At 38.9% G+C, this 16642-nt stretch overlaps 2 protein-coding genes across 9 annotated transcripts in view; one reads left to right on the top strand and one right to left on the bottom strand.

Annotated features, from left to right (window-relative positions):
* Positions 1-6004: 6004 nt before the first annotated feature.
* Positions 6005-16642, bottom strand: part of CGGBP1 (CGG triplet repeat binding protein 1) — a 95281-nt gene continuing 84643 nt past the window's right edge. Inside the window, exons 1-4 of one of the 5 annotated variants that reach the window (XM_025374849.1) lie at positions 12774-13212; positions 11971-12175; positions 11220-11320; positions 6006-10047 (exon numbers count right to left, since the gene is read on the bottom strand). In XM_025374849.1, coding sequence (XP_025230634.1) covers positions 9521-10024 — 504 coding nt within the window. In that variant the 5' untranslated portion in view covers positions 10025-10047; positions 11220-11320; positions 11971-12175; positions 12774-13212 and the 3' untranslated portion in view covers positions 6006-9520. Of the gene's footprint in view, positions 10048-11219; positions 11321-11970; positions 12176-12773; positions 13213-16642 lie in introns of those variants that run through there. The other 4 variants (XM_025374851.1, XM_025374848.1, XM_025374850.1 and 1 more) reach the window with 4 other exon arrangements.
* ZNF654 (zinc finger protein 654) overlaps positions 13241-16642 on the top strand; it is an 82834-nt gene continuing 79432 nt past the window's right edge. For 2 of the 4 annotated variants that reach the window (XM_025374844.1, XM_025374843.1), the window contains exon 1: positions 13241-13461. Coding sequence is in view for 2 of the 4 variants with exons in the window: in XM_025374840.1 (XP_025230625.1) it covers positions 13276-13461 (186 nt within the window). In the remaining 2 variants the exon portion in view is untranslated. The remainder of the gene's footprint in view (positions 13462-16642) is intronic. The other 2 variants (XM_025374840.1, XM_025374842.1) reach the window with 1 other exon arrangement.

Raw genomic sequence — 16642 nt, forward strand, 5'->3', positions numbered from 1 at the left:
AAATGGTAGTATAAGCATATTATTTAAAACTATGAAAGTAAGTCCAGGTGCAGTGGCCCATGCTTGTAATCCCAGTACTTTTGGAGAGAGAGGCAGAAGGACAGCTTGAAGTCAGGAGTTTGAGACAAGCCTGGGCAACAAACCAAGATCCCCCTCCCCAATCGCCTGCCTATATGTACACAATATTTTAAAAATTAGCTAAGCATGGTGGCATCTGCCTGTAGCCCCAGCTACTTAGGAGGCTGAGGTGGGAGGATCCCTTGAGCCCAGGAGCTCAAGGCTACAGTGAGCTATCATTGTGCCACTGTATTCCAGCTTGGGTGACAGAGCACAGGGACCCATCTCTAAAAAGAAGGAAATAAAAAGTGAAAGTAAGTATCAGAAGAAATAGCAAAATGAGTTTAAAACAGGTGAATGGGGAGGCAGGGATTACTGATTATAAGTCATTTAGCATTATCTGATTTTTTTATCTGATATTTTTGCTAAAACAAGATGTGCACACAGTTTAAAAAATCAGATAATGCTAAATGACTTATAATCAGAACTGTGTGCACGTATTGTTTTGGCAAAAATATCAAATCTAAAAAGAATACAGATGCAAATAAAATGATACCAAGATATGCTGAATATAATTTTAAAACATATTTGTAAATGTTAGTTCTTTCCTAAATGTGGCATTGATATGGTTTGGCTCTGTGTCCCCACCCACATCTCATGTCAATTTATAATCCCTACATGTCAAAGGAGGGACCTGTAATCTCCACATGTTGAGGGAGGGAGGTGCTTGGATCATGGGAGTGGTTTTTCCCATGCTCTTCTCATGACAATGAGTGAGTTCTCACAAGATCTGATGGTTTTACAAGTGTTTGACAGTTCCTCCTTCATATGCTCTCTCTTGCTTGCTGCCATGTAAGATGTGCCTGCTTCCTCTTCTGCCATGATTGCATGTTTCTTGAGACCTCCCCAGCCATACCGAACTCTGGGTTGATTAAACCTCTTTTCTTTATAAATTACACAATCTTGGGCAGTTCTTTATAGCAGTGTGAAAACAGACTAAAACAAGCTAATGCTAACACATTGGTACTTTATATAGCCTTAAGGAAACAGTAAATTGATCGCACACACACACTTATATATATATAGCATTAGCTTCATGGTTAATAGCAGTTAACAGACACAAAAGTCAAGGTGACAGACATTACTATTCACCTCATGAGTTAAAGGTTAACTGACTAACAATAGTGGCAACAAATTTTATTGTAAAATATGTTTCTATAGACATGTAGAATCCAGAGACATGAGCATGTATGTCTTGATGAAGATACTAGATGCAGCATTCTGGCAATATTTGAAGACTGAATTACAAAAATCTGCTTCATTTCGTGGATGTACCTAAAAGTTTGGGCCAAAGGGGCAGCATTTAGAATCTGCAAGGGAGAGGAGGAGCCATTAGGAGAGAAAGAAGAAAGTAATATAGGAAAGAAAGATTAAGAACAGATGGCCATTCGTATAAGGAAAGAAGGCACCTTGACTGTGTTATATTACCACTACTACACTGAGTAGTAAAGGAACTAGTATTTTATCACTAAGCAAGGAGATGCTAGGTGATCCCTCAGCAGGAAACAACACTCAAAGGCACTGTACATTCTGAATTAGCAACCTTCCTGGAGAGGAAGATGACAAATGATTACCAGGTCTGAAGTTCCAATCCTTATCTGATACTGATTTTCTGAAAAAGAAAATTAAGGTGGCATATAGAAACTGTAAGTTGTAAAGAATCACCTGATGATATGTATGCCATTGATCTTATTCCCATTAACTAGCAGATTTTGAAACCTATCTACAGGGTTTTAGTAGTGATTAAATTTATGTTTGTTATAGGCATTATTAAAGCAGAGTGGAGTAATTTATACAATTACTGTAAACATCTAGAAGGCATAGGCTATTTTTAGAGTAAAAATGCAGGGATAATAAAGTCATAGCTTTGAAACTGACCCTGCTCCCCAATTACCTGCTTAGTAATGAATGACTTGGAAAAAATAATGATGCCTTAACTTTTTAAAGGTGCAACTTAATTTTATAAAAGAATTCAAAAAAGATACTTAAAAATACTTGCTAGGCAGGGCGCAGCGGCTCACGCCTGTAATCCCAGCACTTTGGAAGGCCAAGGAGGGCGGATCATGAGGTCAGATCGAGACCATCCTGGCCAACATGGTGAAACCCCATCTCTACTAAAAATACAAAAATTAGCTGGACATGGTGGCGCATGCTTGTAATCCCAACTACTCAGGAGGCTGAGGCAGGAGAATCGCTTGAACCAGGGAGGAGGAGGTTGCAGTGAGCCGAGGTCGCACCACCGCACTCTAGCCTGGGGACAGAGTGAGATACCATCTCAAAAAAATAATAATAATTAAATAAATGAATATTTGCTCATCAATTAAAATTCTTACATGAAAATTAAAGAACTAAAATGATTTAATATTTTCATTAATAAGGTAGATGAATTATGTCATATTGCTATTCTTTACAGTTTAGATACCACTATTGTGTGAACAGGTTTCAATAAAAGTCTACTTTATATTTTGTGTGTGACAAAAATAATATATAATTGCTTTAAATAAGTCAATCATACAAGAATGTATAAAAAGGCAGATGAATATTCTCCCCCCTGCCCCATTTGGTGTCACAACTTGCCTGTGATTTTAACATTCGGCGTGTGTCTGCTCATCTGGTACAAATATATTGCACTTATATAGCTGAAACTAGGCCTCACAAAACCTAAAAAGTTAGCACCAGGTGGCCCTAGATAGGGTCCCACCCTGCCTCGATAGGGTCCCACCCTGATAGGGTCCCACCCTGCCAATTCCGGGAAACAACCTCATGAGGTCCCACCCTGCCAATTCCAGGGGTCTCACCCTGCCTCGAAGTTCCCGGAATCAACAACTCCAGGAAAGAACCTCATAAGGTCCTGCTCTAACCAATTAAACCAAGACCCCTTGCTCAGGCTATAGCTAGACCCAATCATTTTACGCCTTAAGCTTTGTTTGAATTTCGCGCCATAAGCTGTGTTTGAACTTGTGTTTGCCTATATAAACAGCCTGTAACAAGCAGTCGGGGTCCCAGGGCCAACTTAGAGCTTGGGACCCTAGCGCGCTAGCAATAAATAACTCTCTGCTGTGAACCTCGTGTCGGTGATCCTTCGCGGCGACCCCTACCCAGGAGGGAATCGAGAGTTCGGTTCCAACATAGCCTTGTTCAATTTTTTTCAAAAGTGAGAAAATACACTGTAATTTTTTAAGCTAGCAATTACTGTAGACATCTCTTCTGATCCATAATTTTAGGTCACTTAAACAGCTCATAACATAGATGTGTTATAATGTTTTGACCACTGTCCTACTGAGGGACATTCAGAATATTTGTAGTTGTTTACTACTATATTAAAATGAACTTCCTTTTACATATATCTTTACATATTGCTATTTTATTTCTGTAGGATATATTCATAAAAGTAGAATTTGCACTTTGGGAGGCTGAGGTGGGCAGATCACAAGGTCAGGAGATCCAGACTATCCTGGCTAACACAGTGAGACCCCATCTCTACTAAAACTACAAAAAATTAGCCAGGCAAGGTGGCACACGCCTGTAGTCCCAGCTAGTCAGGAGGCAAAGGCAGAAGTTACAGTGAGCCGAGATCGCACCACTGCACTCCAGCCTGGGCGACAGAGTGAGACTTCATCTCAAAAAAACAAACAAACAAAAAAGTAGAATTTACTAGATTAAAAATACATAAAATTGTCATTATTATCATCATTATCACTATTGAATAGGTACTACCTAAGCACGGTAAAAAGAAAAACATTCAAAAAGGAAAAAGGGATATAAAAACCTAGTCTATTATACACCGATTCCTGTTATATTTTAAAAGTTTGGAGAGGCCAGGAGCGGTGGCTCACGCCTGTTATCCCAGCACTTTGGGAGGCCAAGCCGGGTGGATCACGAGGTTAGGAGATCGAGACCATCCTGGCCAGCGTGGTGAAACCCCGTCTCTACTAAAAAGTACAAAAAATTAGCTGGGCGTGGTGGCGGCGCCTGTAGTCCCAGCTACTCCAGAGGCTGAGGCAGGAGAATGGCGTGAACCCGGGAGGCGGAGCTTGCAGTGAGCCGAGATCGAGTCACTGCACTCCAGCCTGGGTGACAGAGCGAGACTCCGTCTCAAAAAAAAAAAAAGGTTTGGAGACTATATCATCTAATATACATACTAACCCAGACGACTGAATTATGATAATCATTAATGTGTCAATAGATATACCAGTGACTATCTTGATATCAAATATTCAATGAAGTGCCTGTCTTACTGTATTTCAGTAAAGTGTCTGTGGCAGGTTCTTACTTTACAAGCATTTAAATTGGTCACTTACATCACCTAACAGATTCTGAAAACTATTATTTTATGGATTATATAGACTACCAGATTTTCAAAGGAGAGACAGACCTTTTAAAAAATCTGCAAATTTTGAACTTTTATTGCCCTTCCTATACAAAATGAGAATCCAGATGAACCAGTGATAACTATTTACTGGCAACAAGTTTCATGATGAATGCTTAAAGGAGCTGCCTAGAAAAAACAAAGACCTCCTTAATCACCCCCAACCCCCCAGGGTCACTATATGATAACAATGACTCTTAACTAGAATGCATGCTCATTAAGGGCTGGGATTATTATTATTTCTGCTGTATCCCCCAGTGGCTAGTGTCAGAGACAGAGATTCAGTAAATACCAGTTGATTGCATATTATTCAAATTTGGCCAAGAGCTTGAGGACACGGGCTTTCAAATGATCTGATTCCAACATTTAAGCAAGGAAGAGCTAAGAAGCATTCACTCTAAATGGTATACATAAAAACAATTGAAAGCAAGTACCATATGGGAAGGGTAATTCGTTAGAAGTGATGTTATTCATATGATGCAAATCACACATCACATCAAAGTCTTGTTCTACTTCCTAGTTTTAGCTTTTTAGCTTTCCACAGTGCTAGGGTTAGCTAGTCTGATCCCAGAAGTATCCTTGCATCATGACCTATCACAGGTACATAATTCAACTTAATTCACACATAAATGGGGAAAAAAGAGAGAAACTTATAAGACTCAGAGGCACATTCAATAGGTTTACATTTAATAAAGGTTGTGGTGAGACACTTTAGGAAAAGTGAAGACAGAACTTTCATGGTTTGGTAATATTAAATTGGAAGCAGGGCCGGGAGCAGCAGCTCACGTTTGTAATCCCAGCACTTTGGGAGGCCAAGGTGGGCGGATCACCTGAGGTCAGGAGTTCGAGACCAGCCTGGCCAATATGGTGAAACCCTGTCTCTACTAAAAATACAAAAATTAGCCAGGCGTGGTGGCACATGGCTGTAATCCCAGCTACTCAGGGGGCTGAGGCAGGAGAATCGCTTGAACCCTAGAGGTTGAAGTTGCAGTGAGCTGAGATTGTGCCATTGCACTCCAGCCTGGGGGACAAGAGCGAGACTTCATCTCAAAAATAAACAAACAAACAAACAAATAAATAAATAATAAACTGGAAGCAGAACTATTGACTTAAGGCCCTTTCTGCCATTTTGAGTCCAGAAAAAAATAAAAACTGCCTTTTTGCCAAACAGAAGTGATTAGTAGCAGGTTTTCCCTCAAAATTATGTAAAATTGAAATATTTTTTATTTGTATGCATTTTTTGTTACAAGTGGTAATGAGGATATAGCAGTGAAACTTCCAGATTAGGTCCTTTAATAACTAATACTTCCAAAAGTAAAAAAAACCCAAATATTTCCAATTAAAAGCAATGATTAAGCTCAAATACTCTCTATATAATTTGGGAGCAAAAGGGGTATCTGTAGCTATGATGTGAATCTGATTTGACAGATTTTATACTTTTACATTGAGTTTAATGACTAATATTATAAAAGGGAGCTATAACTAGTAGAAAAATAACTCAATAAGATTCTGCTCTTTTGGAATCAGGAAATATATTTGTCATTGACTCACAAAACAAAATGTGCTTTCAAAATCTTTTGAAACAATTTTTCTGAAATTTATTTCTAAAAGAGACAAAACTTTAGAAGTGACACGTTTATACTAAGCATACATGCGTGAGCAAAAAATAAGCACGGAATACAAAAATGAAATAGTAAAATTTTAATACAGTATTCTGAATACAAGTAGAATACCACTAGATAAGATTTGTATTTACCTAAGAAATCTATGATAGTATGGGTTGAGATAAACCAGTTTAGGATAGCCACTTCACTATTCACATTTTAATCAGTGCTGACCAGAAGCTAAAACAATTTATTTTAGGCTAAGAGTTGCAATAAAATCATAGACCCAATCTTCCTTGTTATGAATCAAATGAACATGTTTTAAGGTGATTTGTCACTTAATGGTAGCTGGGGTAAGTCATACAATAGAGAGCCCTTACAAAGACTAAGCACCAAATGATGAACTGTTTGTGGCTTTTGTTTTGGGCTATCTTAAGTTTTATTTTGTGTTTTCCATTAACATTCATGTGCAAATTCTTACAGGCAAAATTTTAACATGGAAGTTTCAGCTTGGAGATCTTGCCAACTGCACTTACAACAGTTTTAAAGCAACTGATACTTTCAGAACAATCTCAAGCTTAATTGGTTACCATTACAAGATGCAGAACTTTTTCTTTAATGTTTTCTGGTCCCTGAAAATTCAATAGGGCCAAATGCATTAACTGGAAATAGCATTTTTTAAAGTCTTAATCAAAGATGATAATGGATAAAACAACTATATAGGCTCTCATACACAATCTTTCTAAATTTTCACCCTGTAAGAAATGATTACAATGTCCTTCAGGCTTGTTATACACCCCCACAGAATCAAAAAGAAAGCCAACAAAGAATTTAACATTTCAACAAGCTAGGAACTATTTACTGTAAGCATATCGTGAAATTCTGGAAGACATACTATCAATACTTTGAGAAAACACTATTAACATGTGTTGAAGAAGGCAGTTTATAAATGAAACATTACAAATCTTATGTTTATGCATACAACTTATAAAATAGAAAAAAGTTGCTATTTTTCCAATAGTATAGCATCACACTAACACTATATAGTTAAGATTGAAAACTTCTGTACACACGTTCACTACACCTCCAAAGCAGCGTATGCCTCTTAGACATCCTCATTTGTTATCTAACATATGCCAATCATGGTTTCAGGGATTTGTATCAGTTTGAGCAGGCTACAACAATCATTCTGCCTTATTTCTTTAACTTTAGACAAAGTCAATTAGTTTCAGGGAACAAAAATTTCATAATCAATGAAGAAACATTAATACCAAATCCCCACAACAAGATGGAAAACATTTCTAAGGAGAGGATATAATCCTAACAGAATGGACCAGGCCCCTAGGTACAGTGAATGTGGGAATTAGGAGTCTGAAAAATACATTAAGGTATACAAAATTTAAGTGATTATCAAATCAGTAGTAACTACTAGAAACTTAAATATGAATTATTGATGTTTTTCTAATGTAACATCATCCAGTTTACTGCTTAGGACCACTCTCAAAGCTGATCTGCCATTACATTTTGCCATTAGTGCAAATGAATACCCAAATAATAGGGAGCAGTTTCAATCACATGGAATTTCAAAAACCAGAATGATTGTATATCTAACTTTTTGTATTCTGAAAATAGTGCTATAAAACTCAATTATTCCTAGCTTCTAAAATCTACCATCTTGGATAGTTCAAATTAAACATGGTTGCCTGCAAATTCTTTTCTAGAGGAAGTAAACGCAAAACACATATGGTTCTGTTTTGCTGCTGGTCTCCTCATACACGTGCTTCATCAATGAGAGCACTACTCTAGGCATGCATTTATTATACTACTTTAACATAACTGAACATAAGGAAAACAGTTCACATTTTGATAAGTGATTTGTTTTGGTGGCAGGCTTATTTTTTAATGAAAACAAAGCAAATCTCTGAAGTTAAATGGCCAGTTTGACAACCTGAATTAGAAACTTAAGTCTGTAAAAAAATCTTAAGACATGGAAAGCTGTTACTGAAAAATACACAATCTAACTTTTTTTCACTTTGGCTTTTTCTTTTATAAATGAAGATTTGTGGTAAAAGTCAAAGATAACTCCAAGTCACATAGGGCATCATTTGTCACTGCTTTGTAATAGAAATATATCTCATAAGTATTTTTAACTTGAATTTCAAATAATTTAAGATTTTTTATTAAAGCTCTAGTCCAAGTTTCCAGCTGTTAAATTTTCAAAAAATATAATTTGGGTCTCTGATAGAACTTAGCTAGGCTAAGCTACTTGGATAACCTTACAGGACAGTGAGGTTCAAACAGAAATCATTTCCTGAACATGGTTGATCTTTAAGAGAACAATTTCCTCACCCAAACAGTTATGCAGGATACTGCCAGATCTCCACTACAAAAAACCTGCCAGAATTTCTAGACAATTGTTTACCATCCATGTTAAAAACCTTGTACCACCGGAGGCAAAGCAGATAAAGTAAACTTGTTTCTAGTCTATTCACCTAAATAAACTCATAAAGTCGTATAGAAAAATGAATAGAAAGTAATTTTATCTGTCAGCCAAAAAAATCATTACTAATTCTCTATAAAGAAGAGAAAACTCAACCACAACATGTTTAAATAAAAATGCCAACATTGAAGTCTTTTAACAGCAAGACATAGAAAAAAGTTTGCAAATGCAAGATGATGCTTAAAATGAAAGCTATGGTTTGAAATTAGTATTCATAGTAAGAGACTAAAATCTTGTCACTGCAAAATTCCCCTTGGCTTTTGGCATCGACATTGAAAGATTTTAGTCTTTTGGTCACTTGAAGCTGCTACAAAATACAACAATAAGCCTTTAAAATGGGGGCAGGGGAAGTATGGAATTGAAAGATAGTTAAGGTAACTACATCATATACAAGTAAAACGTAGTTTGAAATAAACAGTCATTTCTGCTAGGGATCTGAAGATATAAGAACAGTTTTCCACTATCCCTTCCTTTTTGAAGAGGATCCTCTAAAGAAAATAATTCCTATAAGTTACTGTTAAGTGGTGTTGCCTGGCAGCAGCTTCAATAGGCTAGTCTTCAATCCAAGTAATTAAGTAATCTTACAAGGAATAATCATACATGGCAACAGGGTAAAAAAGCAGGGCAGTTCTTCCATGCACAAACATTTCAGGAGAAAAACCATTAATTTTAAAGATAACCATCAGGTTTCAGGTATCCTAGCACACTCTAAACCTAGGTTTTGCTTTATACCATTGGTGACTAAAATTAACAATAAGTTTTGCAGTGAGGTGTTTTGTTTTTTTTTTTTGCCTGCAACTATATACACATTGCAAAACTATTCTGCGTCACATGATTTTAAATGAAATAAATACAAAAATGAACCACACAATCAACACATAACTTTAATACTCCACATTTATCTTGATCACAATGGTGGTAACCTCCTAGTCAACAATCTTGTGAGTTGAGGAGTTGATTCTCATTCTCATATCCATCAGGAAGATATGCCCTCCGTAGCTGGTCTGACTTAGGTATGGAGCCTCCATTCTTCACATGGCGAGATAGGAAAGCACGGACTGCTGGGTGATCAGCCTTCTCAAGTGGGATGTTGGCTTCCAGGCACATTTTCACAAAGTCCTGGATAACACTGACTTTCTCTGTTTGCGCAGTACTGTTGCACTGAAGAGATGCAGTTAGGGGCCTCTGCTTCTTTCTCACATTCTGCTCTTCAAATTCTGCCTTCCTCTTGGTATGAGTCTTTGACTTGAGGTGGTCACTAATGGCAGACTTGCGAACATGATTCAGAACCACATTGCAAGAAGTGCAGAAGAGTTTTCCTCCATCCTCATGCAGCTCACCTCCAAACTCAGTGACTCGATCCAGGGGAGTCACATACAGAGCAGTCTTAGAACGGTTTCGAGCAGGTGGTGCTGTTACTACAAATCGCTCCATTCTGACTCTAAATAAATATGGTTCTTTCAAGACAAAAGAAACAAAGATAAGTATTATAACAACAGTTCATTCTGGAACAATAAAAGGCAGTATATAAACACTTTAAGATTAAATACTTCAAAACAACTTAAATTAGTAGACTGTGTGTCTATTAATCTTAGCTTACCTGAAATATATAAGGAAAGGCAAAACTAGAACAAGTTACTAAGCAGTAGCAATCAGGTCTATTCCTTGATTTTTATGAAATTCAAATAAATTAGACTATAAAGAAAGAACTCAAACTATCCCAGATGTCACTATTATTTAGGGAAACCTAGTAACAGGTCAACATTTAGGATATAAATTACATTCAGGATATAAATTGTATTAGTCTCATCCAATTTAGATATGCATTCAAGTTCAAAAGAGTTTCTTTCCTGTCACAATTCTGGGACAACTGAGTTTAGAAAACTGTGGACAAAGTTTTTCAAACAGGTGGGCCTAAAAACTGCCATAATTCTATATGAAGATGAATATAATTTCCAAAACTGTTCTGAGTAAAAACCACAAAAAAAAATTTAATTAACAGCAACAATGACATTAAATTGTAAATCCAAAATACACAGTTCAAAGTAAGTTATTTTGTAATGCATGTATACCTGTTTTCTAAAAGGTGTTATGATATGCAGTCTTATTTCTCCAATACTTTTTTGTTTCCTTTTCCCATTAAAATTAGTAATTACATTTAACATTTACTTCACTTATTAACTAGTAAGAACAAAATCAAGAACATAGTGTCTAATATACAGCAGAACTTCAATTAAAATTTGATGGAAAAAGTAAGTGAGTACCTTCACTATTTGTCCAAATATTTATATTTAATCTAGAAGCAGCCTAATAATTTCTCAATTTACAATAGTAACACACTTTTATGAGCACTGCACTAAATACCAACATCACAGCCTTATGGGCATTGAAACGTTTAGATAATGAACATATTTTGGTAGGTGACAAATCATCAAGTCTTAATTGTTCCCTGGCCATACCTTTGGGCTCTTACAATAACCAAGACTTAAGAAGTTAAAGTGAATTTGATAAAATTCAAGATGGAATTCTGTCTGCATAAATATGATAGAGAAATAATTCTAAGTGTGCTCTGAAGAATTATGCTTTATAAGTGTAATCAGAAATGATGGAGTATTCAACGAATACATACTAGAGAATAGCTGGGTAACATGAACTCTGTTTCAAAATAACTTTATTTGCCAACATATCAGACATTCATGGACACAGAAGATTAAACATTCCACAGAAATTCTGAAAAGTACGACAAAGTATAGGTTTTAATAGATTTACTTTTATTTTTTCCACTTTTTTTTTTTTAAATTGCATAGCTCTCATTTGCCAAATATTGTGTTAGGCTACAGGTTTGCAACGGCAGAGAAGACAACTATGATTCCTACCTAATACTTACCATTACACGTTTATATTCTAAGTAAATGGTATGTGTTTTACACTCCCCCGACAAATCAGTACCAATTATGATTAACGGTTCTAACCTAGTTGTGGGAAATATTAAATATTTGTGCCCCGTAATGCGTAAATCTTACTTTCTACGTAAAAAGTCTTGTATCTTTAAACATTTGGATTTCAAAAACAATAAGCATGTAATTCTTTATAGCATAAAATGCTCAAACATTTGTGCTAATGTGAAAGGCCTATACTTTCCAATGTGTTTGTAATTTCAAAAAGTCTGTTTGTGTTACTGCAGAGGCAAATTTCCACCCAGTAGAGGATGCTCGAGTTTACACACCCAGAGAACAAAAGTGTTTTCAGTAGAAGATAAAGACATTTTCAACAGATGAAGAAATTAAAAAGTGCAGGAATTAGCCAACAAAAGAGAAAAAGCAAATCGTTTACTAGATCAAAATAAAACTCATCATAAGTTTTCAAGTTTAAATGTTTACCGGATTAGTTTCCAGTTTTTTTCGCCTTGATACTTAGCAGGGAAGGGTCTCCAGAGCAAAACCAGAGACGCATCAAATCCTGGCACTTTCCGTTTGTTCAACCCCGGAGATGCCTTCAAATCAGTTTTTCAACAAATGGTGGTGGGGAAATAGTTTCTGGGCTTGCACCCGATTTTCCCTGCGGTGCCAGGAAGTCATGCCTTTACTGTAAAACACGAAAAACAAATGGAAGGAAAAAATGGGGGACGGAAGGAGGGCGACTGAAAAGATGAACAAGAACGTCAACAACTGCCACCACGAAGGTGTTTCTAAAACCACTTTATAGGTAACTCCACACTACAAACCCGATCCCAGCGTTTACCCTAACACTTCCCCTCCCATGTCCTCCTCCGTGGTCCGCCCGCTTGGCACCTCCTCCCGCTCCCCAGGCCTCAGGGTTCGGGCGGGGGCGCGGGAGAGGCGGGGCGCGGGACGTTCCCGACGTCTGGGCTCCCACCTCGGGCGCCGAGCCCAGCACGCCGGCGCCCCGCCGTCCCGACCCCGCTAGCCGGGCAGGGCCGAGTCCCAGGTGCCAGCTGTGGGCCCGGGAACTCGACAGCCGAGTTGGCGGCAGTCTCAAGGGAGGCGGCGGCAGGCGCCTGGCGGAGGCGGCCGCTGTCAGGCTTCCCGTCTCCTCCCTCTTCCTCCCGCCGACAACTGTGCCCCGGCCCCGCCCCCGGTTCCAGCTTCAGGACGGAAGGCCCCGGGCCCAGAGCCCGCACCAACGGCTGGGCCCACCCTCGGCCTCCCTAGCTCCTTGGTACCGTAGGATCGAGGCCGCCGTTAGGGAAAGTGGACGAGGCACGGCCGGAAAGGAAAAGAGAAGGAAAAAGGAGGAGCAAGGGAATAAGAGAGGAGGAAGATCCGTCGCTGCCGCCGTCGCCGCCGTTGCCCGATCGAGCCCTGCGGCGGCCGCCGTGTCCCCCGCCGCGCCCCGTCCGCCTGCACCGCCTATGGCAGAGCCCGTAGGCGGTCCCCAGCAACCGCCGAGCAGCATTGACCAACAGTCGGCCGGTCTATCAAACGGACTGCTGATTTCACCAATAGGAGTAGAAGGGCGGGCATGGGCATGATTGGCAGCTTGCGTTTTCCAATGAAAACTGGGGGCGTGGGTGGGCGGAGCCGGAAGTAGAGCCCAGCCGAGAGGCCCCTGTCCGGCTAGGGAGGAGGGAAGGGGGAGGGAACTAGAGAGGAGGAGGAGGTTAGCCTAGGCAGCTACAGCGGCGGCGGCGCAGGGGCTGGTACGCGCTGGGCGGCGAGAGCCTCATGGCGGAGGAAGAGAGCGATCAAGAGGCCGAACGCCTCGGAGAAGAGCTTGTGGCCATTGTGGAGTCCCCGCTGGGCCCTGTGGGGCTTAGAGCTGCGGGCGACGGCAGAGGCGGCGCTGGCAGCGGCAACTGCGGCGGCGGCGTCGGGATCAGCAGTCGGGATTACTGCCGACGCTTCTGTCAGGTGAGGCGCCCGTTGGCCGCCCCGACTTGTCACCCGGGTCCTGGGCCTCTCTGCGTCTCCTGGCCTTCTCGTCCATGAATCTGGTCTATGTCCAGTGCCCGCTTCTCCCCAACAAGGAGAGTGAGGCTGAAGCTCCCTCCTCCACCTATCCGGCTTGGGGTGGGGGGCGGGGAGCAAGGCGAGGGTGACCCACAGGCTTAGGGTTGCTGAGAGAGTGAGAGTTTGTCGGGAATGGAGGGGCTGGAAAGAAGGAAGGTCGGCTGTCCGGAAAGCTCTGTCCTGACATGCCGTCCCTACCCCAAACAGACCTTCCTGCCCCAGAGTCCCGCCTTTCTTATGTTTCCTACCCTGCCTGGTCTTTCTCACCTCATTTGGCACCTCTGGAAACATTTTCTGCCTTCCCCTCTCCGCCGATTGCCCCCCGTGTTCTCCCCTTTTTTCCGGGATGGGAGACATGCCATCTTTCCTGTCACTGCCACCGTTCACCCTCTTCTAGGGTCTCCTGTCATCCCCTCACAAGATCTCGCTGGGCCGGCTCTCCAGTTGGCGTAGACGCTGACCCACGGTGATTTAGTTACTTTTTTCGGACAGAGGGTGCGTTAAGGCAGTGTGATTGTCATTTTTTTTTTTTTAACCTCCTTCCCTTGACACACGCACTCTTTTCTAATTAACTGCTCATAATGAAAGTAATTTTCCTTAAACTCTTGCTCCGGTTAACATTACCAATCTCCCTCACCCTTCAATTTATAATTTTTTTTATTTAGCCTGTAAAATACAGTGTCTGAATGGTGACATTAAATTATTTACTCAGTCGACCGTCACAGGGGTTTGATGTTGTTCAAAGTGTTTGTAATCAAATATGGCAAATATACCCCCACTTGTTTAGGGGTAAAGTTTGAGTACTCTGAATTCTCATCTACTTGCATTTATAAGTTAAACGGTTTGTTCCCATTCACAACAGTCTTTTTTTGCAAGCTATTTTGGAAAAAAAAAAAAAAAATAACTGCTCCTTTTCCATCCCATTCCTTTTAAAATGTATCTATTATTTTGGACGTACAGGGTTCAGATTCTGGCTCCACCATCTCCTGGCAGAAATTACTACCTTGAACAAGTTACTCTGTGTCAAAGAGGAATAATAGTTAAATAAATATGTGAAGGGTTTGAATCAGGTAGCTATTAGTTTCATTCTGATAACAAGTAGGAAATAAAGTTAATGAGAAGTGGGCATCATGTTTGCTGACATTTCTTTCACTGCTTGTACGGAATTTCTTTCAATGCTTGTAAGGGAAAGCTTGTAAGAATTCCCTTACAAGCACTGAAAGAAAAAGGATGGAGTTGACATTTTTCAGGTAAGTTTTTAATGCTTTAATTTAAATTGCCTTTTGAATTCATGTTTTCCCCCAGTGTCATAAAGAAGTTGGTTTGAAGGGTGTGTCAGTTTCTTTGGCATTGCTATTTAATGACTTTCTTGAAAATGTATTTTTATTTTGATAATTGGCTTTCACTTTTATTTTGAAAATTGGCATTCAGTGTCTTGTTTTCAGAGCACTTGTTTTTTCTAACCATACCTTTTACATCTAGAAACTACGCTATTGGTAGATTTTGTATCTATAGGAATTGTAAACTTCTGAAGATTAGGATACAATTTATATTTTTAATATATTCAGGGGCTGAAAATCTATTTAATTTTTTTGTTTTGCTTTTTATATCAATAATGAGCAACTAAAATTTTAAAATAAATGACAAATTTAGCCTGAAAACACAGTGACTGAATAGTGACAGCACAATATTTTAAGAACAAATGAAGTTGACTACTTTATGACTTCCCTACCTCCTGTATATCCAAGGAAATAAAACAGGAAGAACTTAATGAACGTTTATTTTCTATTGCTAAATTATGTTAGACTGACATACTTTCATGTTACCCACTTTTACCTGAAACATAGTTTATTACCTGAAACTTTACATATTTTATAATACTCTGGATTACTGATAGATATGCTCTGAGGTTCTGTCCTGATTTTACTTTGCAGGTGAGCTTTGTGAAGTCCTTTTTCATATTAAAGCTTTTGGATGGAATAAAATATTCCTTTATTAATTTGACTTGTATGTACCAGAAATAAAATTCTGCCATAGTAATTGCTTTATTTGTCAGTAAGGGAAGCAGGGGATTATTTAATCTAATTCCTAGTCGAAGATTTCTTTTTAAAAATTTGGTTTTCTGACACTTACTGAGGCTAATATTAAGTATAATAATTTGTATTTATTAGTGAATGACTTATTCATGAGTAATGAAATGGGTATTGTGCAGTTGGGGTATGTGACAGTTAACTAAATACATGAATTATACAGACAGCCTAGTGGTGTTTCAAAGAAAGGCTCTGGTTTATCTTCCTCTTTTTAGAGGGAAATATGAATCAAAATTTCTTGGCAGTTAGTTGTGTGGGCAAAGGGAGAGAGGAAGGAACACTTCTTTTCCAGAGCGGTTTTTGTGTCTTTTACCATAAGGAAAAGTAAAACAGAAGATACAGTGTAATGTTGGACTGGCCCTATCACATCCTCCCTTGGCTCTTGTTAGCTGACTCAATAAATGCTTAAATAAAACTGGCCCTTAACTGATACTTAATTTGCTTTGAGGATGAAAAGTAGGGGAAAGTAACTGTTATGGAAGACCTACTAACTCTTAAGCTTCAGACAGCAAGTAACATAGCTGAAATTGAGGACTGAGCAAGTTAATGTGTCTTAGTTTCCATTATGTAGACATGCTGGGATTTGAACTCAGTCTTCAGTTTCTGCTGAAAAGCAGATTGAAATTATAAGTAAATCCTCAATTATAGAGGGTTTTTTTTTTTTTTTTTTTTTTTTTCCGCAAGTGCTGTGAAAGGAAAAAGAAGTTACTGGAAATAACTTGGTATCATGGATGAAAAGTTTATAAAGTACTCTTTCATTATGACACAGTAGTAAACAATATTTCAAGAAGCAGACTATTATTGTCTGACTTGTTAAGTGCTGTAAACACTTTTCTAATTCCTGAAAGTTTTAATGATTCAATTTATTTTGTCACCAAATACACTGAATTTTTTTGTTATAAATTGATTGTAAACTAAGGAAGTTAAGATACTTCTTAGTACAGTGCCAGAATGAATGTAATGAGTAATAAAAAACGATTTCTGGAACCATT

Source organism: Theropithecus gelada, chromosome 2, assembly GCF_003255815.1.
Source record: "Theropithecus gelada isolate Dixy chromosome 2, Tgel_1.0, whole genome shotgun sequence".
NCBI lineage: Eukaryota > Metazoa > Chordata > Mammalia > Primates > Cercopithecidae > Theropithecus > Theropithecus gelada.